This window comes from Mustela lutreola, chromosome 9 (genome assembly GCF_030435805.1).
Source record: "Mustela lutreola isolate mMusLut2 chromosome 9, mMusLut2.pri, whole genome shotgun sequence".
In the NCBI taxonomy this organism is placed as follows: domain Eukaryota; kingdom Metazoa; phylum Chordata; class Mammalia; order Carnivora; family Mustelidae; genus Mustela; species Mustela lutreola.
The window spans coordinates 11,022,063-11,048,195 of NC_081298.1; the positions used below are offsets into that span (position 1 = coordinate 11,022,063).

The 26,133-nt window shown below is 46.4% G+C and overlaps 1 protein-coding gene across 1 annotated transcript in view; it reads left to right on the plus strand.

Moving 5' to 3' along the window:
- Nucleotides 1–21,793, plus strand: part of UBE2V1 (ubiquitin conjugating enzyme E2 V1) — a 29,718-nt gene extending 7,925 nt beyond the window's left edge. Inside the window, exons 2-4 of the mRNA XM_059132856.1 lie at nucleotides 10,097–10,245; nucleotides 18,904–19,029; nucleotides 20,231–21,793. Of these exons, the coding sequence (XP_058988839.1) occupies nucleotides 10,097–10,245; nucleotides 18,904–19,029; nucleotides 20,231–20,377 (422 nt within the window). The 3' untranslated portion in view covers nucleotides 20,378–21,793. The remainder of the gene's footprint in view (nucleotides 1–10,096; nucleotides 10,246–18,903; nucleotides 19,030–20,230) is intronic.
- The last annotated feature ends 4,340 nt before the right edge of the window (nucleotides 21,794–26,133 follow it).

Sequence of the window (26,133 nt, forward strand, 5' to 3'; positions counted from 1 at the left end):
CTAAAAAATAAACTTAGTTATCAATTTTTAATGATTTAAAAATAAAAGACATTAGGTTTCTCAGTTACATGGTATCAGTGTTCAGTGTTTTGGCCACAGTAGACCTTGTTAGAGTTTACAGTAGAAAAGGAAGAGCTAGTGCTGTGTCTCCTGACAGGAAACATTTATTGAGCGCCATTGTATACCAGGTAACACACCAGATTCTGGGGAGGCAGGACTGAATGAGTCACAGCTCTAGCTCAAGAAGCTCTGAGAGTGAGTCAGACAATAAAAATGAAAGAAAATAAAATGTAAAGAAAAAAGAAAAGGTCCAGCACAGACATTGCGTGAGGGTAAATGGATGTGGGGGAGGAGCGCTCCAAGAAGACCTTTGCCTGGCTTCTAAATTAAGATTTCTGCTTCTTCCCAAGATCATTCAGAATTCAGTGTATAACTTTCCTTCGGCTATTTAATCCATACTTATAATCTTTCTAACATAATGGCTTTCTTTTAATAGTGCTATGAATGTTTCCATGCTGTATTTTCAGAAATAAACCAGAGTTAGAATTCTGTGACATGGAGCATTATTCATTCCGAAATAAGATCCCTCGCTGACCCCCAGCCACCCCTTCATTCAGTCGGCAAGCACTTGAGCACAGAGGCTGGCCAAGCGCTCCTTGCGGGGCTGAAGGTTTGGCAGTGAACAGAAGAGACGGAGTTTCACTCTCACGGAGCTTATTTATGTTCAGATGAGAGAGACAGTAGACAAGTAATAATTAGAGATGAACGTATTAAAAATGTCAAGTGGTAGCCAGTGCGGTGAAGAAAAGCAAAGCAAGATAAGGGAATGGGAAGTCCAGCCTTAGTGAGGAGTAAGAGAACCACCTCACCGGCCATCCCGAGAATCCCAGGGGAGGCAGAAAGTGAAGTTGCCAGTTCGTGTGGGAACTGAACGAAGGTGGGTATGGCCAAAGGAGGACCAGGAGCCAGGGCGCGGGTGGCAGGAAAGGCTAGAGACACGGGTGGTGCTCCAGTGTGTGCTGGGTCAGCCAGTGGAGGGCTGGGTGAGTGACAGGAGCAAACTTACTTTAAAAAGCTCACCGCGGAGACGAGACTGTAGGTATAGGCCAATAGGCTGGGCACCAGTTAGGACGCTGAGGGGGCACGGACTACAGGGACCACAGTGGACATGGCAAAGATCACCAGATTTGGAATATATTTGGAAATGGACTGAGTATGGGGGGTGAGGGAAAGATTTCTCATCTTGACCCCAGGGTACTTGACCAGAGCAATCCGGTAAATGTTTATGCCATATATACTGAGATAGAGGAGTGGGTGGTTTGGGGAGATTTTTTTTTTTTTTTTTTTTGGGAAGGAATACAAGGTTCTGTTTGGAAGTGTTTTAGGTTGTAGACATCTAACCTTCCTTCGTTTGGGTGAAATAGCCTGGGGATGGGGGAATGGAAGAGAAAGAGGCCAGGCAGTATGTGGAGGTTGGAGAGGTGAGCCGAAGGAGTCAGTGAGATAGAAAGAGAATCTGAAGCTCAGGGAAGCCCCTGAAATCGCCACTGGAGCGCTAGGAAGTGGGAATTGGGGCTGAAAATCTGCCCCAGGTTTTGCTAGAGGGTCCCCTTGTGCCCCTGACCAGAGCAGTTTTGGCGAGTGACTAGACAGAAAGGATGATTAGGACAGGTGCAGGTAAGGTGCAGAACGGCAGACGAGAAAAAACCCTTAGAGGTTTTTTGCTAAGAAGGAACAAAGAAGTGAGATGGTAGCTGGGGAGAGTCTGGGATCAGGCGAGAGGTTGGGGGTTTGATTTTATGACGGATGATACAATGGGCTAATAATGAAAGGGATGCGATAGAAAAGTTACTCTGCCGGGAATTCCACACAGCGCTTTATGGGTTTTATCTCGTCAGTTCTTCTTGCCACCCATAGCGTCAGGGAGTGATGGCATCCCTGCTTCCCTGAGCCTCGAGGTAGCTGCTAGAGTCACACAGCTAGATTGCCAGGAGACTGTGGAGCAGAAACTTGATTCCCAGGTCTTGCTCTTAATCCTTTGTGGAGAGATTATAGAATTTTCTCTAGCATGCACGCTGATTGTTTTGTGTGGGAGATAACTTAGCCATTGCTCTGACAAGCGTTTAAAAATTGGAATGATAACGGGGCACCTGGCTGGCTCAGCCAGTACAGTGCGCAGCTCGTGATCTTGGGTTTGCGAGTTCAAGCCTTAACATTGGGTGTAGAGATTATTTAAAAATCGAATCTTTCAAAATAAATAATAGAATGCTAGCCCAGGTGGGTATCCTCATGATTGTGTGTTTGTGACATGTAAAGATCATTATTCCATACAAGGAAGCATGGGTGACCTTGTGCTGTTTCTTGGTGGGGGGGGGGGCAGAGTGAGAGAGAGAGAGGGAATCTTAAGCAGGCTCCACGAGAGTCAGACACTTAACTGATGGAGCCACTCAGGCACCTCTGTGCTTATTTTTTTATAAAATGGAGTTTGCATACCTTTTTATCCTCTCCCCCTACCTCCAATTTAGGATTTTTCAACAAATACTCAACGGTAAGCCTGCTGTGTACAGGCCAGCAGTTTTTTTTTCTCACATTGTAAGAATGGGAACCACTGCCACAGTCATGCAAATTGATATGTGCTGCCTTAAGTCTCCTTAACATTCCTTTTGGGGGGGGGGGGGGACAGAGAGCAGGAATGTGTACAAGCAGAGGGAATCTCAGGCAGAGGGAGAGGGAGAAGCAGGTTCCCCACAGAGCAGGGACCCTGACGTGGGGCACAATCCCAGGATCCTGGGATCATGACCTGAGCCGAAGGCAGATACTTAACCAACTAAGCCAGGTGCCCCTCTTAATGTTCCTTCAGTTTCCCACCGCCTGGCACCTTGATAAGATGTTCTGCCATAATACTTGCTCTAAGCAGATGCTTCTGGCTGTGCATCCTGAGACGTCTCTGGTTGCGTACTCCTAAGCTGGCCTCTCCTCCTTCCCTGCCCACCCTGGGCATTACGCAGGATATTCACCTTATCTCTTGGCCTACTTGGAGCATAGAGACCCTGGCGATAAAGTCTGGTCCCTCTTGGTAGCAAGGCCCCACCTCCAGCTTTCATCAAATTCAGAGGGGTCTTGGACCCTCTCATTGCCTTGTGATAGGCTGTGTTTCTGTCATTCAGTTCTGATACTGTTCTGTTTTATTGAGCTTTGTATGTGTATACCTTTTTGGCATGTGTATTTTGTTTTCATAGTGAGACTTTATACTTTATTGAGCTGTGAGACTTCTGTTTTTATTTCTTTCATAGCCCTTCGAAGGTCTAGCATGGTATTGGATAAGTGTTGGGTATTCTTGCACAGAAAGAAGTTGTAAACGATTATGTTACTGACAAATTTATAGGAAAATTTTGACAAGCAGGTAAAAAGCCTAGCAAACTTTTTTTTCTTTTAAAGATTTTATTTATTTATTTGAGAGAGAGAGAACAAGCGGAGGGGAGAGGGAGAAGTCATCTCCCCACTGAGCAGGGAGCCTGAATTAGGACTCAGTCCCAGGATCCTGGGATCACAACCTGAGCCAAAGGCAGACGCTTAACTGACTAGCCGCCCAGGCGGTCACCCCTCCTAGCAAACTTTATTTGCAGGTCTGAAACGTGTGGATTTTTTTGCTTAGAAGTGTGGAGTGAGCTCAGTTTTACACACATTAAACATGGTTAACCCCAGAATGGTGCCTTACCAAATAGAGTTCAGTAAACCACTTAACTAGGTGTTCATTAGCCACTCCTGTGTAAATATCAGAAAAAACTGAATGAACTGTTCCATAATTTTATAATCCCTGATTTCTGCTAGCTGTTCTTATTCTCCAAAACTGCTTTTAGTCAGTTTTTGAGTGAAAATAAAAGTTTATGTCTTAGTAAAAATGAATTCAGAGTGACAGTTCCCTTTTAAAGCTGTTGAGTTTGTGGACTTAAATTCTTCAGTATTTAGCTAAATAAAGGTGAACAGAGTACTTAGCCACCCCATGCCAGATTAGCATAGTGTTTATCAATCTTACCCTTCTGACAAAAAAGTTTTTAAGAACTCTCTGAGCTAAATCTAGGATGTTAGGGATCAAAGAGATTCTTGAGAACAATTAGGTGTCCCCACATATAGTGATGGTTCATAAGCAGAACTTGACCCACAAATACTTGGTCAGACCAGAGGAGTGACTGTCGCCTTTATTTATTTATTTATTTATTTAGATTTTGTTTATTTATTTGACAGAGAGAGAGATCACAAGCAGGCAGGGGGGTGGGGGGAGCAGGCTCCCCACCAAACAGAGAGCTTGATGTGGGGCTCGATCCCAGGACCCCGAGATCATGACCTGAGCCAAAGGCAGAGGCTTAGCCCACTGAGCCACCCAGGCACCCCTGACTGTCCCCTTTGAATAGGACATATATTCTCCAGCTTACCTCGGTTCTTAACACTCCCTATTTTAAGCCAGACATTAAAGAAAATTTGTAAAGCTATCCTACTCTTCTCACTAATTTTCTTTTGTTCTTTGGAAACTAGTTATCTCGTAAGATAGGTTATTTATCTGAACACATGATGATTTGTTGTAGTTAGTTTTATTTTTTTTAATATTTATTTCTTTTTATTTTTTTAAGATTTTATTTATTTATTTGACACAAAGAGAAAGATCCTAAGTAGGCAGAGAGGCAGAGAGAGAAGGAAACGGGCTCCCTGCTGAGCAGAGAGCCCAATGCAGGGCTCGATCCCAGAACCCTGAGACCATGACCTGAGCTGAAGGCAGAGGCTTAACCCCCTGAGCCACCCAAAACTTGAGAACTGCTGTTCAAATGGAATGAATGCTTATTGTAATTAATCAGTATATTGTTCAATTATTCCAATATTTATATATATGTTCCAACTCCCACTTGGAATGTTTTTGGACAACCTAATAGATAATTAGCCATTCCAGAGTTTTTTGATTTTTTCAACTTTTTTTTTCTTTAAGTAGGCTCCATGCCCAGCATGGGGCCCAACACTGGACTTGAACTCATGACCCTGAGATCAGACCTGAGCTGAGATCAAGTTGGATGCTTAACCACCCACGCACCCCTTAAACTTTTTCTGAATCCTCTTTTATAACTTGAATCAAATTTAATGATCCTGTAATGTCAGTACTGCGAGAACTGTGCGTTTCTCTGTCCTGTGTGGTGCTCTGCAGTTGTTCCAGATGCGAACCCAAGATAAGTGGAACCCTTTATTTCATTGGTTCAGTTGTGTACATGGGCTTTAACTGAATGTCTGATCCGGTAGAAATGACTGTTGGAAGTACAGAATTAAATAGTAGAATATTTTTTCCCTATTTCACAAGTAGAAATCAAACATCAGAAGAATATAACTTGAATTTACTATTTGAAACTAATACAATGAGCTTGTGATCGTTGGATTAGGAGTCCCTTATCAGATCTGCTTGTTAATGAAGAGGTAATATTTCCAGCCTCAACATTTTACTTAAGTTTACAAGAGAGGTAGTCTTATCAGGAATAGTTAATCCAGCCTGATTTAGATAACTGACACAAGAAGGCACATTTTTCATCTTTCCAAAAAGAGCAGCTTGAAATAGAAGTCACACACACAGCTTCTGTTCCGAGGGCTCAGCTATGGTAACTGTTGTACTTTGCCATTATGCATTTGTCTTGAACAGGTTTTAAAAATATTAAAAAATACGGACTACTCACTTAAAACTAGTCACTTAAAAAACCATTAAGTCAGATTCCTATTCATATGAATGAGGGCCTGAGAAGGTAAGGGAGCTTGATAGGTATCTGGGGGAAGCGTGTTCCAGGCAGAGGGAACAGTCAGTGTGAAAACCCAGACATAGGACCTTGTTTGAGTATAGTTGGCATATTTCCTAAGTGTTTTGTTTTGCACGTAATGAGATCGTGGTAAAAGAAATCAGAAAATACAGAAAAGGTAGGGGACGGGGATTAAAGAGTATACTTATCATGATGAAAAAAATAAAATGATTTTAAAAAGAAAACACAGGAAAGGGGTTGGAATCACCCATTATCCTTGCACCTAGAGATAACCATTGTTACCTTCTCGGTCTCTAACCTTTTCAGCTTTGTTAAGCTGCTTAAAATGTCACCTAGCATCTGCCTTAGTTTCCTAGGGCTGCTGTAACAGTACCACACACTGGGTGGCTTACACAACAGGAATTTATGTGCTCATGGCTCTGGAGGCTAGAAGTCCAAGCTCAAGGTGTCAACAGGTTTATTTCTTCTGAGGCCTCTTCCTTCGCTTGCAGAGGGCTGCCCTCCTCCTGTGTCCTCACACTCTGTCTCCGTGCACTCTTGCTTCCATTGTTTCTTTGTCTGAATCTCCTCTTATAAGGACACCAGTCAGATTGGATTAGGGCTCATCCTAATGGACTCATTTTAGTTTTCATTTATGTGTGTGTATTGTTTTGTTTTGTTTTAGAAAGTATACGCATGGGGTTGGGGTTGGGGGGGTTGGTCAGAGGGAGAGAGAATCCCAAACAAGCTCCCTACCCAGGGAGCCCGACATAGGAGGAGCCCGACATAGCGCTTGATCCCAGGACCCCAAGATCATGACCCAAGCCAAAATTAAGAGTCAGACAGTCAACCAACTGAGCCACTCAGGAGCCCCTTTTGTTTATATATTTTTAAGAGATTTTAAAAATACATATGTGTGTGTTTGTGTGTGTTTAAGTAAACTGCGCCTCCTACATGGAGCTCAAAATCACAACCCCAAGATCAAGAGTCACATGCTCTACCTTCTGAGCCAACCAGGTGCCCCCAATGGTCTCATTTTAACTTAATCACATCTTTAAAGGCCTTATTTCCAAATACTGTCACATTCTGAGGTGATAGCAGTTAGGGCTTCAGCATATGAATGGGCAGGGACACAATTCACCTGTTAGACCATCTGACATTTATCAGTCTTCCTCTCCGGAGGATGATGGTGTCCCTTCGGTACTCATTTCGTTAGCGCAGGCTTATACATTAACCAGTGGTAATAGCCGTAGCTCCACACAGTGATGCCCCTCCCTGCTCCGCTGCCCAGGCAAATTACTTAGGATTAGTAAAGATTCAGAGTTAACTCTCTGGACGAAAGACATTGTATTGTCTGGTGTTTTGCTTATAACATCATAAACATCCTTTAGTTTCGTGTTTGCTGAGGAATGCAAGCCAGTATAGCCGAATAATCCAGTTGACTATTTAGATTAAAAATGCCAGTGCTTTACAAATGAGCCATTCAAGTATGCTTTCCAGTTTATTCTGTTTCCTTTAAAGTACTGTCCGTGTCACTTACTCTTACCTTCAGTCAGCCGACTCGTTTGCTTACATTTATGCTAAAAGGAAATTTTTTACCATACCATCATTGTACATGGGAAGTTAGTATAATATTACTTGGCCTTAAATTATTTTCCCATCCAATTACTAACCAGGCCCAGCCCTGCTTAGCTTCCGAGATCAGACGAGATCAGGCGCGTTCAGCGTGGAATGGCCATAGATATCTTAAATTATTCTTAAAAATGAATACAGAGGGGCACATGGGTGGCTCAGCGGGTTAAAGCCTCAGCGGGTTAAAGCCTCTGCCTTCGGCTCAGGTCATGATCCCAGAGTCCTGGGATCAAGCCCCGCATGGGGCTTCTCTGCAGGGAGTCTGCTTCCCTTCCTTTCTCTCTGTTCCTGCCTCTCTGCCTACTTGTCTGTGTCTGTCAAATAAATAAATAAAATCTTTAAAAAAAAAAAAAAAAGGCTCTGCCTTCAGCTCAGGTCATGATCCCAGGGTCCTGGGATCGAGCCCCTCATTGGGCTCCCTGCTCAGCAGGAAACCTACCTCTCTGTCTCCCACTCCCCCTGCTTGTGTTCCCTTTGTCACTTGTCTCTTTTTGTCAAATAATTAAAATATTTTTTTTTTTTAAAAATGAATACAGAACTGTCAAGTGAAGTGTTCAGTTCTGGCCACCGAGATCCTCTCCTGTAACTACCATTGGCAGCTCCGCCTTCCACTTGCTCGGACACAAGCCGGGAAGCCAGAGTGGTAGACTGCTCTGCTTTCGTGCTTCTCAGGCAGTCTGGCCGCAAGTCTTAGCACTGTGTACCTCCCGAATAGCTGGAATTGCACTACTTCTCACCACCTTCACCAGCCCAAGCCAGTATGTTCTTTTGCCAGGATTTTTACAGGAGGCCGAAGCTCCCTTCGCCTCACTCTGTGCACAGCAGTCAGAGAGATCCTATTTTTAAAAAGCAAGTCAGATCCCACCACTCCTCTGTTCGGAACCCCGCTGTCTTCGCAGATCAGTAATTGGAGTCTACCCATCCCCTGCTCCTCCCTCTCACTGTCCCGCTGCTAGCTGAATTGGGCTCTTGCTGTTCTGTGACATTCCAGTCAAGGTCTTACCTGTGGGTCTGAGCGCTTGCTCTTTCTTCATTGGAAGCCTCTCCGCTCAGCTCTCGTAGGTCGTGCACCTTCACGCAGGTTAGGGACAGGACCTCAGGACACCTGGTCGCAGTAAGGCTTTCCTTGATCTCTCCCGTTTAAAGATGGAGCTCCTCCCCCTACTGCTCCCTGCTCCAGAACGCCACCAGCTGTCCTCTGATCTGTATTTCTGTTCTGTGATTATCTGTCCCCGCTAGCATGTCAGCTCCACTGGGGACAGGCATTTTTGTTTTTTCACTGCTTAGTCCCCGTTGCCTAGAAAAGTGCCCGACACAGAGCAGGTGCTCCGGTATTTACTCCAGTTGAACGAATAATAGAGGTGCCCCACCTTAGGAAACACTCATAGATCCTGGGAACCACCTCCTAGTCTGCAGTCCCTCCAGTGAGTTTTCCTCCACGGCTCCGTGGTAAGTGCTGCTCACCTCAGGATGTCTGGCCAGTCGGAGGCTCAGCATTCAAGGCAAAAGAGAGCGTATAATTTGTCTGAATTTGAGTTTTTTTCCCCCAGAGGTTATAGGTCAAATGCCGGGGAGGCAGGTGGAAGAGGGGACAGAGGGGCAGGCAGGCCTGGCTGGGAGAACATTCCTGGGAGGGTTGCTCGGAGCCCAAGCACAAGAAGAGAGTTGCTCTCCCTGCCCTTCCACAGCCTCGTCCTCTGTCTGTCCCCAGTGCCTCGGTTCTCTTCTGGAAAACACCCAGAAATGGCTCAAGCCTTAATCTGAACTCGGGTATAGTAGCTTGAACCTGTGAGATGTGTTTGTGTGATTTCTTCCACGAGCTACTTGCCAGGCTTTGGAATTTTTGGAAACAAGTAAATCAGAGAACCAGCTGCTCTCTTTGGGCTTTTTCATAAGAGAGAAACTACGGCTTGAATAACTGAAAATTTTACCCTTGGCGCCTTCAGTTGACTCTTAGCTGATCAAGAGAATACTGTTTTTATTTCATGTGGCTGTCGCGGCTGGTTGTTCCTCTTGAGGTAGTCTGAACGTCTTTCCAACAAATGCACATACCCTTGGCCTCAAAAACGTGTAATAAGAACGAAACAAAAGCAGGAGCCTTTTCTCTTCTGAGGCAGTTGCTACTCATGATAACCAGTGTTGGTGGTTTTCATCTGTTCTGGACCCAAATTGATCAACATATTGACACAAACTTTTTTTTTTTTTTTTTAAGATTTTATTTATTTATTTGACAGAGAGCACAAGAAGGCAGAGAAGCAGGCAGAGAGAGAGAGAGAGAGGAGGAAGCAGGCTCCCCGCTGAGCAGAGAGCCTGATGTGGGGCTCGATCCCAGGACCCTGGAATCATGACCCGAGCCGAAGGCAGAGGCTTTAACCCACTGAGCCACCCAGGCACCCCTTGACACAAACTCTTGATGAAGTTTATCGAAGCTGCGGGACCTGGAGGGGAGGGGGCATGGTCTTTCTAGGCTTGGTTTAGTGGTCACTTCACCTTAAACAAAACCACGACCCTTCCTCGTGGGCACGCTGCTCGGTCCCAGAAGCTCTGTAAGCAAGTTTAAGAGACGACAACTCTCAGCCAGTTTTTTTTTTTGCATGTCAGCATCTCTATATCCACATAGTAATAATGAGCAGCGAGATCTAGGCTTACAGGTTCCCCTGGAGTTGCTAGTATCTTGAATTTCTTTCCATTTATTTTAGGAGTAAAAGTCCCTCGCAATTTTCGACTGTTGGAAGAACTGGAAGAAGGCCAGAAAGGAGTAGGAGATGGCACAGTTAGCTGGGGTCTAGAAGATGACGAAGACATGACACTTACAAGATGGACAGGGATGATAATTGGGCCTCCAAGAGTAAGCGTCGAGCTACGGCTATAAATGTCAATGTCTTAAATTCACTGTGCCTCCTTTTAAGAAATATTAGCCTTAATCACGGAAAAAACTCGGTATATTTTCTGAAATGTGGCTATTCTGTTTTGACCAGTTTCAGTTTATATATTTGAACCTCCTCTGATGCTGTTTAATCCCTCTACATGGTAAGCAAAAACCTGTTCAGACTCCTAGTGTGAATTTCCATGGCAGTGGAGGCAGGGAGCTGCGAGGTCATTGTACCCTCACGTGCACTTCAGAAGAAATTCGTGGGCTTATCAAATAACAGGTTTCAGATACAGCCAGCGTTCCGAAGACCGTGTCCAAATGAACTTCGGAAAGCCTTCACGGCTATGGATTTCATTCACAGTTTCCCGGTCTGCCACGCGCCCATGTCCTAATTCATCAGGCTGTTCAGCAAAGGCTTTTTGCCTGCCTGGTTGGCCCTGGTCTCCTGCAGGCACCGTGAGATCCAGAGGCCTTTGCATGGAAGACAGAGACAGCGGGGAGGAGAAAATTGACCTCTCTTTTAGAGCTTCGTGATCTGTGAGGGTTCCCAGACTTCATAAGTGCTAGCTAGCTTTTTAGTGTATGTAGTAAAACCCCCAAGAAAAGTCATTGAATTCTCACAAGAACCTATTGTTCGAGAACCTGTTGTTAGTAGCATTAGTATTACTATTGTGTTGTCACATCCCATTGTACAGGTGAGGAAACAGACTCAGAGAAGTCAAGTCACTTGCCCAAAGTCGCATACCTGATAATTCCCAAAGGGGTTCAGACTCCCTACCCTGTGCTCTTAACCTTATGCTACATTATCTCTTTTCTGTTTAGATTTTGAGTTTTCGTTTGTTCCCTTATAGAATTACCTAGAATGTTAAGTAGTAATATGAGGTAGGAGTAAGGAAATGGATTCCCATAATATGACACTTGTTTCAGACTATGGGAGATTCTGCCTGAATGTAACAGGACCTTTCCTGTGTGTGCTTGTGCTTAAAGATGATGGCGGCCATGCACTCTTTTCACTGCGTGCACAGGCCCTGCACCAGCTCCGGGGGCAGTGGACAAGTGGGATGTGGCGCCGTCTGAAACAAGGAGGAAGGTCATGCTCATTAACTGTTAGGAAAATCTATTGTTCATCATGGACCGTCCTAAACACTCACGGTGAATGACTGGCTTTGCTGTTTAATGTTACTTCTTGAATCATCTTTGACCCTGTGGTTTTATTTTCTGGGTTTAAAAAAAAAAATCCAATTTACTATTTTAATTTATTTTTTTTATCTTAAAAAAAAATCTCTGAAAACCAGGATTTCTGGATCTATTAAATACTGGGGAAAACTCGATCTAGAAAGCGTGTTTCTTCATGGAGATCGTTTCTTGCCATCTCTGAAAGCCCGCTGTTTGCTGACGGCTTCCTTCACTGCCTTTCTTCTCTGCCTAAGAGCGGGTTAGGCGGCTTGAGGAGAACCCTCTTCCCTCGACTCCTGCTCGCACCTGGAAATGACACAGCGTGAGTTAGTTGTTCAGGAGATATGTCCATTAGCAGATCGATGCTCAGGCTCTAACAAATTAAGAACGAAGCAGTGTACAACATTGCGAATACTAAATACTACTGAACCATATGCTTAAACAAATGAACCACCAAACTCCATTGAAAATATTCTGTTCTACCTACAACACCTTGGATTATCCTGAGTTTCATTTTAACTCTTTCCGCAGGGCTCTCCCTTTTAGTGAGTGGCCATGGTATGCAAGGGGCTCTCCATACATTCTGTATATTTACATGTATGTGCATGTATACACACACATACATACATGTATGTATTGTATTTTATATGTGTGTGTGTGTATAGTAGCTTCACCGAGATGGAATTCACATATCGTAGAATTTACTTACTGTAGAATGTACTTACGAAGTTACTGTTCAGTGGATTTTGTTATATTCAGAACTGTGCAACTCTCACTAATTTCAGAACATTTTCACTACCTCAGAGAGAAACCTCCTTCCCCATTTGCAGTCACTCCCAATCTGTCCCCCACCGCACTCCCTCACCTTTGACAACCTCATTTACTCTCTGTCCCTATGACTCTGTCTGTTCTAGATATTTCATATAAATGGAATCACACAGCATGTGGTCTTTTGTGGTAGTTTTTACTGTTTTCAGGGTTCATACAAGTCCTAGCACTTACCAGTTGTTCATTCCTTTCTACGGCTGAATAGTATTCCATTGAGTAGATGGACTGTATTTTCTTCATCCATGAACTAGCTGATAGATATTTGGGTTTGTGGTTTTGCTTTTTGTTTGTTTTGTTTTGCCTATTATGAATAATGCTGCTATGAATATGTGTATACAGGATTTTGTGTGGACATAAAAGGTTTCATTTCTCTTGGGTGTATACCTAGGAGTGGAACCGTCTGGATCTTATGGTAACTTTATGCTTAACATTTTAAATACCTGCCAGGCTGTTTTCCCAAGCGCCTGTACCATGTACATTTCCACCAGCAGTCCATGAGGGGGTCTGCTTCTCCACACCCTCACCAGTGCTTGCCACTGACTGGTTTTTCACCCTTTTAGTTACACTTGCTCTGGTTCCCCAAGGTTAAAAACAAGGTCGTAAAAAGAACTGTCTGCTTCTAGGTGCTTCCTGTGACCAGTCCGCTTAACGACTAGCCTACAAGGCATATGCTGGGCCTCTGGAATAGCAACATAATTATTAAAATATCTAAATAGAACACTTAGCAACTCATCTGCCTACTGGATTTTTGTATAACTGTATAACTCAAAAGAAAATCCTCCATCAAAAGTGACCCAGCAATTCTCGGAATTTACTCAGCTTTTTTTAATGTGTTGCCCAAATGCCTGTTTGTGCATTCGGAGTTCCGGAAGCCACGTCAGTGTCTTTCACGAGACCATCGTGTGTACTGTTTAGCTGCTGAAAAGAGACAGTTTAATGTGTGCTGAAATGGAATGATTTCCATGATATTTAAGTGAAAAAAGGTACAAAGCAGTATAGGAAATGCTGCCCCCGGAGTTTGGGCGGGGAGGGGCAGGGAGAAGAGGGTCATACATACACTCGTGCTTCTTTGTGTTTACAGTACTTTTGGGGGAACAGGAAAGAAGTTGGGGGCGACGGTTGCCTTCTTCAGAAGGGATCTAGCTGGCTGGTACGAGGGTGGAAAGGAAACTCATTTCTTACCATATGTGTGTTCGTTTTTGAATTTTTTTTTTTTTTTTTTAAGAAGGCAAGTTCTCCAAACCTAAAAGTAAGTTTCTCATCCAAGTGCCCTTTGCAAAATGCAGGCAAATCCAGCTGTCTGCAGCATTTAACATGGATTATTTCTGCTCTGGCCACAGAGGTGCTAAGAAGAGCCAGGTTACAGAGCAGTTTCTCGGCTTCGGCACCACTGACATCTTGAGCTGGATCATTCTTTGTTGTGGGGCCATCCTGTGCATTGTTGGATTAGCGAGACCCCTGGTCCCTGCTCACCAGATGCCAGTAGCACCTCCTTCCCGGAGCTGTGACAGTCATTAATGTCTCCAGATGTTTCCTAATTCCCACACCCCTCAAGGGAGAAACCAAGTCAGAAATTGCCTTGGTTGAGAAACACTGTTTGTGTCTCTGGGTTGTCCAAGATAATGTTTTTAGGTGTGAGTTAGAGCCTGGGTGTGTTTTTACTTATCTAAAAATACTGTACGCATGCTTAAGAACGAAACATAATTACAGGAATGTGTGAGGTAAAAGGAAAGTGATCCTTCCCCCATTTCATTATACTCCCCACAGAATGAGTGTGTTTCTACTGGCTTTTGCTTTGGGGACATAAACATAAGCACATAGCCTTTGCAATAAAAATGAGACCTTGCTGTACACAATGTTTTGCACCTTCATTTTTTTCACTTCACAGATGGTGGATGTCTTTCCATGTCAGTGCATCTTGATCTGTCTTTTTAAACAGCTTTATGTGGCAGGTCTGGTACATGAATATATCCTCATAAAAAGTCTCAAACAATACAGAGTATGTAAAGTAAGAAGTTCCCTTTGTTCCCCTTAACTCTTTGTGTTAGTCAGGAAAAGAGAAACGATGCTAGGTATTTCAACAGAGAGAATTTAATATAGGAAGTTGATCAAATTAGTGTTGGACCAGAAAAGCAGGCAGGCACATGTGGGACCACAGAGATAACACTGCAGGGAATAATAACTGCCCTGGCGCTGCGAGGACATGGGGGGCACAGTCATCAGAGCCGAGCATGGGGAGGAGCTGTCCCAGGAGGCAGTGACAATGTTGGGGACCCTCTTGCCACAGCAGGATACCCTGACTGTGGCAAGAGGGAGAGGCTCGGTGCAGAGGAAGATTTTTGTGTCTTGTCACTGGAGGGGTTTGCAGAAGCCCACTTAAGCTCCACACCCAACTTCCTCAGCTCTGCTGCTGGATGCTAGGGCTGGGACTCTGTGAACTACATTTTTCCTTTGCCAGCTGGTGCCCTATTAGGTTCCTCCAGTCAGGGACACAGCAGAGTGCCCAAGCGGCAGGGAGAAGGGACTTGCTTCTGCTTGTTTGCCTGTTCTTTCTCCGCCACTCTGGCAATGGTCCTTCACCCTGGCATCAGCAGCGGGTGTTTTCAGCCCAGTGACACCTGTTTAACCAATTCCCTATGTTAAATTCGCTGTTAAAATGCCTAGTGCTATGTCTCGTGTCCTGGCTTATCCCTGCCAGCCATATGCCTGCTCTCCAGGTGGACTCTGAGCCGCGTCGGGTCCACCTCCTGGACGGCTCTTCTCGTGCATTTTCTTCCGTCTTCATCCAGAGCTATAGAGACTTTCTCCCTTTTTGAAGGGCCCACTCCTCCTCCTCACACAGCACGTGCCGACCTTGGACAGCACACCTAAGTTATGCACACCTGTGGAAGCTGTTGCTTGAGGAGCGGTCATCTGGTTGACCTGAGTCACCTTTTCATATACTGAGATTTGGTGACTTTCTCGTTTTTGCAACCAGTACCTTTTTCCCTTTGCTCATATCCTACGTTTTAAAACTACACTTATTTCATAGTACTTTTAGATTTCTAGAAAAGGTGGAAAAGTCTGGAAAGTTCCATGTGTACCTCTCCCCCAGTTTCCCATGTTGTTAGCATCTTCTGTTGGGATAGTACCTTTGTCACCAGTGGCCCCATATTAGTGCCTTACTATTAACCAATGTCCGTGTCTGATTTAGATGTTCTCAATTTTTACCTTGTGTCTATTTTCTGTTCCAGAATCCTATCCAGGATACTACATTATATTTTGTTGTCGTATCCTGGGCTCTTTGTGGCTGTGACAATTTCAGGTTTTTCTTGCCTTTGACAGTTTGAAGCACGCTGGTCAGGTATTTTGTAGAGTGTCTGTATTGGAATTTATCTGACGTTTTTCATCATGATTCAGCTGGGATTCTCTCATGTATATATTTTAGGCCCAGGAAGTGTTTGCCATCGTTAGGCTCCGGGCCTGTAGTGTGCAGTGGATGAAACATCGCGTGTGCACGTTCACATAGCCTCAGATAGAGGGGGGTGTCTCTCTGCTCTTATAGGTTGTACATATTCTGCAACTGGCTGGTTGTACCAAGACCCATGTCTTGTCTGTCTTTGTTGATCTTTCCATGTGTGTATCTGGGCCTCAGCCTTTGAAAAGGCTACGAAGTATCCAGTTTTATGAATGTGCCATGTTTGCTCAGTCAGTCCCTTGCAGGTGGACATTTAAATTGTTCATAGTTATTTTTGTTATTGCAAACAATGCTTTTTTTTTTAATGCTTCATATTTTTATGCAGAAGTACAGGTCTGCTGTAGGAAGTTCCTCGAATTTCTGATTTAAGCATGCCCGTTTCACATTTGATAGGCACTGCCAAACTGCCCCATGAAGCTCTAGCAGTGTCAACAAAGTAGACGGTGTTTCATGATCAAGTAACGAATCTTGAGCAGTGTTCCTCATCCACAGAATGTTCTAGCCGTTCTTCTCCAGGCACAGTTCCTTTCTTCAGTGAAACCTTTTTAGCAGGTCTCTGGAGCACTAGTAAACCAAACCAAACAGAAAACCAGAACCATTTTCCCATTTTCTACAAAAGTCTTGCTTTGTCCTTGTTAATGATCCTTAAGGTATCTTTATGTTTGCTTGACTTGAGGCATTTTTTACTATGTTGCTGTGAATTTGTCAGTTGAACATCAGTGATCAGAAATTTAGTATTGCCTTTCTGCTTTCTAAGAACTTCGTCTTAGAGGCACATTTTAAAATTAGACTTCATAGTGTCAAAAGTAATAAGATCTAATATATGTAATAATCAGAATCCTGTCACCGAGCTGCTCACCTTAGTGCTTAACCATTTTGATGCTTTTGTAACTTAGAATGATGAGTGAAATTTTTTCGAGACCGATAAGCCACAGAACATCCCGGCAGGTGAATTCATTGGTGCATCAGAACCTCCAAAATGTGACATTGAATATTTTTAAAAAGACTTACTGATTTTGATATTTACCACAAGCACATACCCCCAGGGACTATTTTATATAAGAAGTTCTGTCTGAATTATGTGACAAAACCATTGAGCATGAATGTAAGGCAGATGTCCAGGGATGAACTTGGGATCCACGCAGTCAGCAGATACGGCCAAGTGCAGAGTTGCTGATGGAGACTGTGCTAGGTGCTGAGGATAGACCTTTTATCCTATTTTCCATAAATACCTGTCGTTTCCTTCTTGTATTAACTGAGTGAATTTTGATCTTCTGAGGGAGCACCTTAGTTGCAACAGACTGTTCATTTTATAAACTTGTGAAGAGCCATATGTGAGTCAAGGAGCATTTGAGAAATCAATTCTGTTGAGGCCTCTGCCCTCCTTGTTCTCAGTTTGTTGGGGGAGGTCTGACAGGAGACCTCAGGTGGGTGATCAGGAGGACATCTGAGAGGAAGGTGTTCTGGAGCCAGAGAGCTGCAGGGTGGACACAGAACGGCAGCTGGTTTCGGGGCCCCACGGTAGAGAGAAGTTGGGGGCTAGATGGAGGAGAGGAAGGCAGGGCTGCGCAGGGTCTGATCCCAGGACATGGGCTTCCTTCTCGGGTCCCTAGCCACCATCGGAGGGGTTAAGTTCTTGGTGTTGAGAGATCGGTCAGGCTGCTGTAGTGGAGACCAGATGTAGGGGGGCAGCGAGAGCAGCGACCTGGGATGACTGAGGGGAGGGGCGTGGTGGAGGGACGTGGGTGGGTGTGGGATCGCTCTTGGAGGTGGAAGCTGAGACCCTCTTTTGATTAGAAGGGGGGGGGTAAGAGAAAAGGGGGTTGTGGCCGGCTCCTGTGTTTTGCTTTAACTAACTGCTCGGTGGTGGTGCCATTTTTAAAGGAAGGAGAGAAGACGAGCAGGTTGAGGGTGGCTGAAAATCCAAAACTGAGTTTAGATTTGTCACAGTTTGGAGTCCCTGTTAAGTGGATGTGAAGGATGAATGCCTTCTGAATCTTAAAATAAGTTCCTGTCTTTTTCTCAGGCGTAGACCACCGTTTAGACGTAATGTTTTCAAGGATTTCGGTCACATCTTCTGTAATTTATTCCCCCAAAGACAGCTAGATGGCGCTGTTTGCGTGGGAGCCGTTGCTTGTGCAGGAGGCGCTGAGGAAGGTGGGAGTACTGGTGCCGAGAATGGGACCCATGGGAGGGTGGGTGGCCTCTGCCTTCGAGGGGCCCTATCTAATCAGACACCTCACCTTTCAGGGTGGTCTTTAGACATGTAACTGATGATAACATCGCCGCTTCATATAGGACAGAAAGCGGTGGACTCACCTGTCCCGTATGATGGCTGAGCACGTGTGAGCACGTGTGAGCACGTGTGATGTTTGAACTGGGTCTTAAGGATGTGTGGTAGTTGAGGTGGGGGCAGGGTGCTCGAGGCAGACGGAACAACCTGCTAGTGACAGCGCGTTTTGCTGCTCATCAGGTGGAAGTTATAGGGAGAAAGTTCATTGCTGTGGGGGATTGGACTTCCCAGTGTTTTTCGACAGAGCCACGGTTGGCATGTGAAGGACGGTCTTTTCCTCTGCGGGCCTGGCATCCGTGGCTCCCCACCTCACCCACGACATGCCTATAGCCGCGCAGGTGGATGTAAAGCCTGCAGGGGGAGATGATGCGGCACACGGCCCCAGAGTGAGGAGGAGGTGGGAACGCGGCTCCCGCATGTGCACCCACACCCCTGCTTGTGTTTCACATTGAAGTTCTTCTAAAGAGCCGCCTGGCCTGTGCTTTGCACTTGGCGCTAGTTAATGCATTGCTGGATGACCCTAGCGTGAATAAGCATTTGGTGTGGCTTCCCAGAGTAAGGAGGGCCCCTTACACACCATTACCCAGAGCACAGGACAGGCCTGCAGAGTAGAGAAGTTAAAGCAAAAACAAGTCCACCTGATTGGACTTAAACTTGAAACTTCAGTGATACAGTTTTAAATCGTCTTTGTATCCCCCAAGAGTTCATAGACACTAGTGTGGGAACTCATTCCTGCTAACTTCACAGGTAACGGGTAGACTCTGTATAAAGGAAGCAGATGCACCAGTTCCAAGGCAGGGAGGAATGGGGTTTCAAAAGATCTGCCTTTTTGAATTCATGGTTTGTAATTGCCTGATGTCTCTGTACCTTTTTTTTCCAGACAATTTATGAAAACCGAATATACAGCCTTAAAATAGAATGTGGACCTAAATACCCAGAAGCACCCCCCTTTGTAAGATTTGTAACAAAAATTAATATGAATGGAGTTAATAGTTCTAATGGAGTGGTAAGTTGTTTTTCCTGCCCACGCTTGTTCCTTTTGGTTGAGAAGTGCTTTGTGCTTAAACATCAGGGGCGCTGTGGCCCTGAGTCCGTATATTTCATGGTGGTTTGATGCTGAAAGGTACTGCAGTATGAACAGGGGCAGACTCTGGGTGAGGGCCTGTCCCCAAACTATATTTAAATCATCATTTTATGCCACACTCACTCCCGGCCAACCCCCTGCTGCTCACGTGAGATAGAAGCTCGTTCTGTCTTCATGATGGGTCCTCCTGAGGTGGGGAGGAGGGGCCTGAGGGACAGAGGTGCGGAATCCTGCCCAGGGTCCTACTTGGACTTCCTTTTTTATGGTACAGGCTGGTTTTTCCCCTTTAATGGCCTTGCTTTTTAAATTTATTTTGACTACCATAAATGGAAAAGCAGTCTCAGTTGTCCCAAGAAGGCAGTAATGGCAGCAGTAAATACTACAAAATCAGAGTGATGTTGGTAAATTCTTCCTCCCAGGTTTCTTGCCAAAGGCTTTGAGCCTTTGAGACTTGCTCTCTTATTTAAAGGGGGGGATCAGCAAGCGTTGAAAGGTTTTACTCATTAGCATCATGTGAGCTAAGTCTTTGTTGTGAGATATTGAGAAGACTTGAAAGAACAAAAGAGATGAGCCTTTTTGCTGTGTGTTCACTGTTTCTTGCATCTGAGTTCCACCGAAAGTCCTGAACCCAGAACTCGACCCATGCTTTGGGAGACTTCTTTCGGGAATTGCTGCACTAACTTGAGAGAGTGTGACTCGGAGACAGATCCTTGTCACGAGAGTGTGGATCTGGGCCACCGCTTGCCTTTGCTCCTTACTGCCCCGTGCAGCGGTAGTATCCACCACCTGGGTGTGGAGTCGAGAAGGGGCCAGCCCTGAGCAGTGGCAGCAGCCGGTCCAGGAGAGCAGGTCACTGTTGAGAACCAGTTGGACTCTTGCCGAGTGTCAGGGCCCTGAGGGTGGCTTTACTTACCCATTGTTTCCTTCTCCCAAACAGTGAGGGTTTGGGACACAAACTGACCTGGGGGAGGGCATCGCACAGGTCATTCTGCCCGTCAGATACCATTATGTGATGGACGTGTTCAACTTGAAAAATGCCTTGAATCCTATCTGCCGCCTTACTCCAGCCTGTAGTGATTCGTTTGTTTGAGAGCCTGACAGTTTTTTGTTTGCCTTTTTGTAGGTGGACCCAAGAGCCATATCAGTGCTAGCAAAATGGCAGAATTCATATAGCATCAAAGTTGTCCTGCAAGAGCTCCGGCGCCTAATGATGTCTAAAGAAAACATGAAACTCCCTCAGCCGCCTGAAGGACAGTGTTACAGCAATTAATCAAAAAGAGAAACCACAGGCCCTCCCCCCTCCCCCATTCGATTTAAGCAGTCATTTTCCACAGTAGTACATTTTCTAGATACGTCTTGTAGACCTCAAAGTACTGGAAAGGAAGCTCCCATTCAAAGGCAATTTATCTTAAGATACTGTAAACGATACTAATTTTTTGTCCATTTGAAATATATAAGTTGTGCTATAACAAATCATCCTGTCAAGTGTAACCACTGTCCACATAGTTGAACTTCTGGGATCAAGAAAGTATATTTAAATTGATTCCCATCCTAACCGGTGGGGCACATCTAACTCAACTGTGAAAAGACACATCACACAATCACCTTGCTGCTGATTCATGGCCTGGGGTCTCTGCCTTCTCCCCTTCTCCTCCCCCTGCCTCCCTCCCTCTGTCCCTGCAACAGCCCCTCCAGCCCGGGGTGGCTTGCTAGAGTAGGCGTGAAGGTTTCAGGTCGCAGCCTGTGGGACTACTGCTAGGTGTGCGGGGTGCTCCGGCTGCACCCCTGGTTTCTTTTTTTAAGTCTTAAATGACGCCCCCTCCCCCCCTCCAAGCCGTCATCCTTTCTCCACTTCCCGTGACCACCCTTGGCCGAAGCATAGATTGTAACCCCCTCGGCTCCCCTCTGAAATTGGCCTTTGGTGAGGAATTCAGGGCTTTCCCCATATCTTCTCCCCCACCTTAATCGAGGGGTGCTGCTTTTTCCTTCCGCCTCCTCAAGACCCTTTTGCACCATCACCACCCAACACTCGACACACTTCCTTGCTTTGGCCAGAAGCCATCAGGTAAGGTTGGAAAAGAGTCTCTGACTTCCCTCGTTTAGTTTTGGAACCATATGTACTCACTCTCCACCAGCCTGGGAATGAATACTGGGTCCTCAGCCCTGCCACCCTCTGCTGCCGCCGTCGTCAGCCGATGTGGTTTTTTAGCTCAGGTTTTGATAAAGTGAAAAGAACAGTCACCAGGGGTACTCAGACCTGCCAGCTCTCAAAGTGCTTGGTGGTTAAACTTGGAGAAAGGCCACAGAAGACACTTGTAAGCACACACGATCCCTCTGAATGAATTGTTTTTCTTTTCCTGTAATTGCTTTTGCTTTTAAAAATTGAAGAAGTTTTAAACAGGGTTCTCATGTGGTCATCTTACAATCCACTGGGGTCTGGTTTGGAATCTGACAACTGGAACAAAAAAAGAACCTTGAATTCGGTGCAGACTTTGGTTTTGGTGCTGCTGCTTCTCACGGTCCTCAGCAGGGATTAAGAAAGAGCTCGGTGTGCGCAGCAGATCCCCGAAACTGGCGGGCTTGACTTCCTGGCAAATTGCTGCATTTTTCCACTTTTCTGTTCAGGACCACTAAATGCTGAGATGTGGATGCATACCGAAATAAAAGCGATTCATTGTGTTCTAAAGGGTTTTTTTTTTTTTTTTTTTAACTTAGTGTTTATATAAAACCACCTTTTGAAGCAGCAACTATCAAGTCTGAAAAGCAATCGATGTTTCCATTAATCTTTTTCTGGGGGATACCTTAGTTCTAAGGATTTAACATCCTATAAGCAAAGTTGAACATAACAGTATTCCATAAGCAGCCTTTTTATTGTCAGACCATTGCCTGATTTTAATATAATAAAAAAAAAAAGTGTGCGTTAATATTTAAGAAGCTGTGCCCTTCTTCCTCTTGGCATATAATTTAGGAACAGAATTTGATGTCTTAGATGCTTTGGGGTTCAAATGGATGTCCTAAACCAGGGGTCAGCGGTTTGCTGACCTTCTTCCTCCAAGGTCCTAAGTCAGTAAGTACTTGGGCTTTGTGGGCCAAGAGGCAAAACTGAAGGTACTGTGTAAATATTTATATAGTGAGAAAATGGATTTCCACAAAATTGGTTATTGATGGAATACAAAAATCTAGTAACTGAGTATAGTTCTTTCCTAACGTTAGAGCTCAACTGATGAGAAGAACGGAATTCTTTCTTTAGAGGATAACATTTTCTTACTGGAATTCAAAGTTCGTATTCCTGGTTTATCAAATCTGTAAATGTTCATCTGTAAAAATAGTTCTTTACCAAGGGGCTGTGCACAACAGTCAGTGGGCCAGCTTTGGCCCATGCACCACAGTTCACCAACCCCCAACAGGCGAGGTGATGGCGCAGGGGGTGGCTGGGTGGGCTAGGGGCAGTGTCTCTGCTTTAAGTAGCTTTGTAGACTCCAGCTACTAAGTCCCCTCTAGTACCTACTTAGAGCCGGATTTAGGAGTCTATTGGAAGAGACTTTCACATGGATTTTTGGTGTTTGAGATAAAATTTTTGCCTGACAGTGGACAGTTTATCTACTGCCTACTGTGTACGGAGTGGACATGTGTCTGTGGCCGTTTTTATCCAGGATTTGAACTTCTGCTGTGGTCCCAACCGCCAGCAGGCACGACCTTGGTGTCCTGTGGCAGGAGCCAGGCCATTCTTTTGTGGCTGTTGGGGCCAGCTCAGATGTCAGAACCTGGTGCCCGGGTACAGCCAGATTATTTCTGCCAGGCCACTCAGAGAAGGCACTGCCCGAAATTCTGCCAGGTGGGTCCCTAGGAGGCCTCTGGAGTGAATTCCTGCCTTCCAGCTGTGGCTTCTCCGCACTCAGTCCTACCTTCCCTGAGGGAGGGAAAGGACAGGGGAGGTTCTAGAATTATTTCAAAATGCTGCTGGAAAACCCCCAAGGCCAATTCAGGGCTGAATCTAAAGGTGGCAGCCCTCTTGTGCATGTGACCTCCAGAGAGACGAACGAGCCATCTGAAATGCTGGAGTGTGCACTTCTCAGCTTCTTGGTGTGCGACAGAGAACTGACCTCCGAGCTTGTGGAAATTTGCCCAGAACTGTCTTGTGATAACAGAATCTAATCTGTGGTTATGCTCCCCCAGACATGTGATTTGCCCCTCACTGTTGCTGGTGGGTTTACAGGTGGTCTGCACTTTGGGCCTGAGTTTAGGGCAGAGAAGCAGCACTTATCCGGGGGGCTGAGCACGCTGCTTCGCCGGGTGGCCTCCGCTCACATCTCCAGGCCCTAGCGCCTGCAAGGTCTTTGCTCTTGAGGGAAGACCCTTGTGTTCTTCACCATGTAGACCTGCAGGGTGTCGGGGTACATAGAGGTCTTCAGAGTGATCTGAGAGGAAGCACCCCCTGATAACACCAGCAGCAGACTGTGGTGGGTCTCCATTACCTGTGACCTTGGACTTCAATCGTAGGATGCGGGCAGGGCTCTTGAGCTTCCGCTCCACCAGGCTGGGAAAGTTCCTGGAGCCTTCTGGTTGGGGGCAGCGCTGGGGTCCTGGTGCCTTTAGTTGTGATGGTGTCGAGTAAATGGCACAGACTCCATGCGCTGCTGCTCCGCCCACCCTGGCCATCCGGGCTCCCTGCTTGGCCTCTGGCCCTTTGTGCTCCCTCCCGGTCCCCAGGGAGCTAGTGGACACTCAGCCAACGTTCCCCTCCCCATGTTGTGCCTGCTCTGTGTTACTGCATCATCAGAAGCCCTTGGGACAGAGCATTAGGGATTGCCCCTTCCTTACTCAGCAGAGGAGGAAATCGAAGGAAAGCAGGTCTTCTTTCCAGCCTGCAAGTCCTCCTGTGCCGGGTGGGGGCTCTGCAGACTGCGCAGTTCCGAGCTGTGCACACGATCACTGGATGTACCTTGAAGGCTTTCTTGGGATGACATGAGGTGACCCTCTTATGCTTGTAGTCCAAGCCGCCCCATATTGGCTGGAGATGACCTTGGAGGAGGGAGTTCTTAGTGCTAGAGCCAACCTCACTGCGGCCACCAGATGTCTCCCTGTGAACAAGAAGGCACAGGCCACACGGTGGAGCTGAGGTATGTGCCTGATGGCTCGCGGGCAGGTGGGGACAGGTACACATGCCTGGGATGTGGGCTCCGTGAATGGCAGCTCCTTGATTGGCAAGACAAATTATGAATGCAGACTTTTATGCGGAATCTCCCAACACTAGTGTGTTGTCTGACCTTTTTATTCCGTGTGTAGTACAAAGTCCCGAGACAGCTGGCAGGCCATGGGGGAGCTCTGCGTACCTACGGCTCTGTCACCAGCTCCACCTTGGCCCTCCTAAGATCCTGGTGGCCTTTGCCCCTCCCCGCCGACATACCATGGGTCCTTGGAGCAGGGGCAGCACCACCTGTGGTACAGGTGAAAGGTTCTAAGAAATCAGAGTTGCTGCAGGACCCACAGGAAACAGACCCAGGTTTCACTGAGATGTACCATTATTTTATGTCCCACCAAGAAAAAGTGCTGTGTAAGTGTATAAGTATAAGACCCTACTGATTGGGGTGCCTGGGTGGCACAGTTGTTAAGTGTCTGCCTCTGGCTCAGGTCATGGTCCCAGGGTCCTGGGATCGAGTCCCGCATCCAGCTCCCTGCTCAGTGGGGCGCCTGCTTCCCCCTCTCTTCTGCTCATCCTCCTTGTGCACGTGCACGCGCGCTCTTTCTGTCACTCTCTCTGTCAAATAATTAATTTTTTTTTTTTTTAAAGACCCTACTGCTTCTAAGGAATGTCCCAATCCGGAAGTGTTAAGGTGTGAAAGCGTTCGGTTGGTGCAAAGCGGTGCACTGTCCGCTGTGATAAGGACGGGGGAGGCGGCCGCGCTGGTGGCAAAGGACAGACAGCACATGGCGTCCCCTGTGAAGGACACTCCGCACACCTGAGCTGGAGGCTCCCACTTCCATCTCAATGAAGGAGAGTACCTGGGCCTAGAATGAACTTCAAACAGGGACTAGAAAGGAAGTGAGGTTCTCTCCCGCGTCTGACCCCATCCTCTCCAGGCCAGCACCTGGGCTGTGGGTCCCTCTGAGGTCCAGTTCGCGTGTGCAGACCCGTGCTCCCTCGTCCTCCCCGTAGCTCCTCCCCACCATTGTGCTTCGCGTAACTGGGAAGGTGGCCTCCACTGTTCTCTCCCCCTGGATGTTTCCTTCCAAACGGGGCCTCTCAAGACCCCCACGGGGCAGCAGCAGGGGAAACAGCCGTGGAGTTCTGAACACCCAGTCCACGGCGTGCCCTCACCCAGGTGACATGGCCCTGGTGGACACAAAGGTGTCTCTGATGTTTTCAGCGCACGCATGGGTGTGTGTGGTGCACGTGTGTGTGCGTGCACGTGTGTGTGCGTGCATGTGCGTGTGCAGGTGCCCATCTGTGGAGCCCAGTCCTGGAAGTGGGCTTCTCCATCCACGGACAGGGGCACTTTCTGTCATTTTCAAGCTGTCTCCCAAAGACGTATCAACTCACCCCGCATCAACATTCCATCAACAAGGTGGGACAGGTGTCCCCCTCCTGGCCTCTCTGATCATACCTTGAGGTCCCCGGCTGCTGCCTGGCACGGGCCAGTTCTCACCTGCCTCCCGTCTCGGAACCGAGCGGCTGTCCCGTAGTTTCATGTGCATGTTCGCATGTGTGAGGCTGTGTCTTCTCAAGTTGGAAAGTCCTGTTTTTTCCTCCCCCGCCCCCGTGTCCTCTCTGTTCCTTTTTCCGACTGATTTCTGAGAGTGTCTTACATAAAGGAGTCCTCACTGTCCAACACGGCCATCTGAAGCACAAGCCAGCGGGTCTGGCGGACTTGGCAGGTTGGCTGATGGGTGGACCCTTCACCAGCCATCAAGGGCCCTGTGGTATGAGGAGGTCAAATTGGAAACCCTTCCCTTGTGGTCAGCTGGGGACCTTTCGGTCCCTGCTCAAGGCCTGTCCACCCATCCTGTAAGTGAATAAGGATGAAG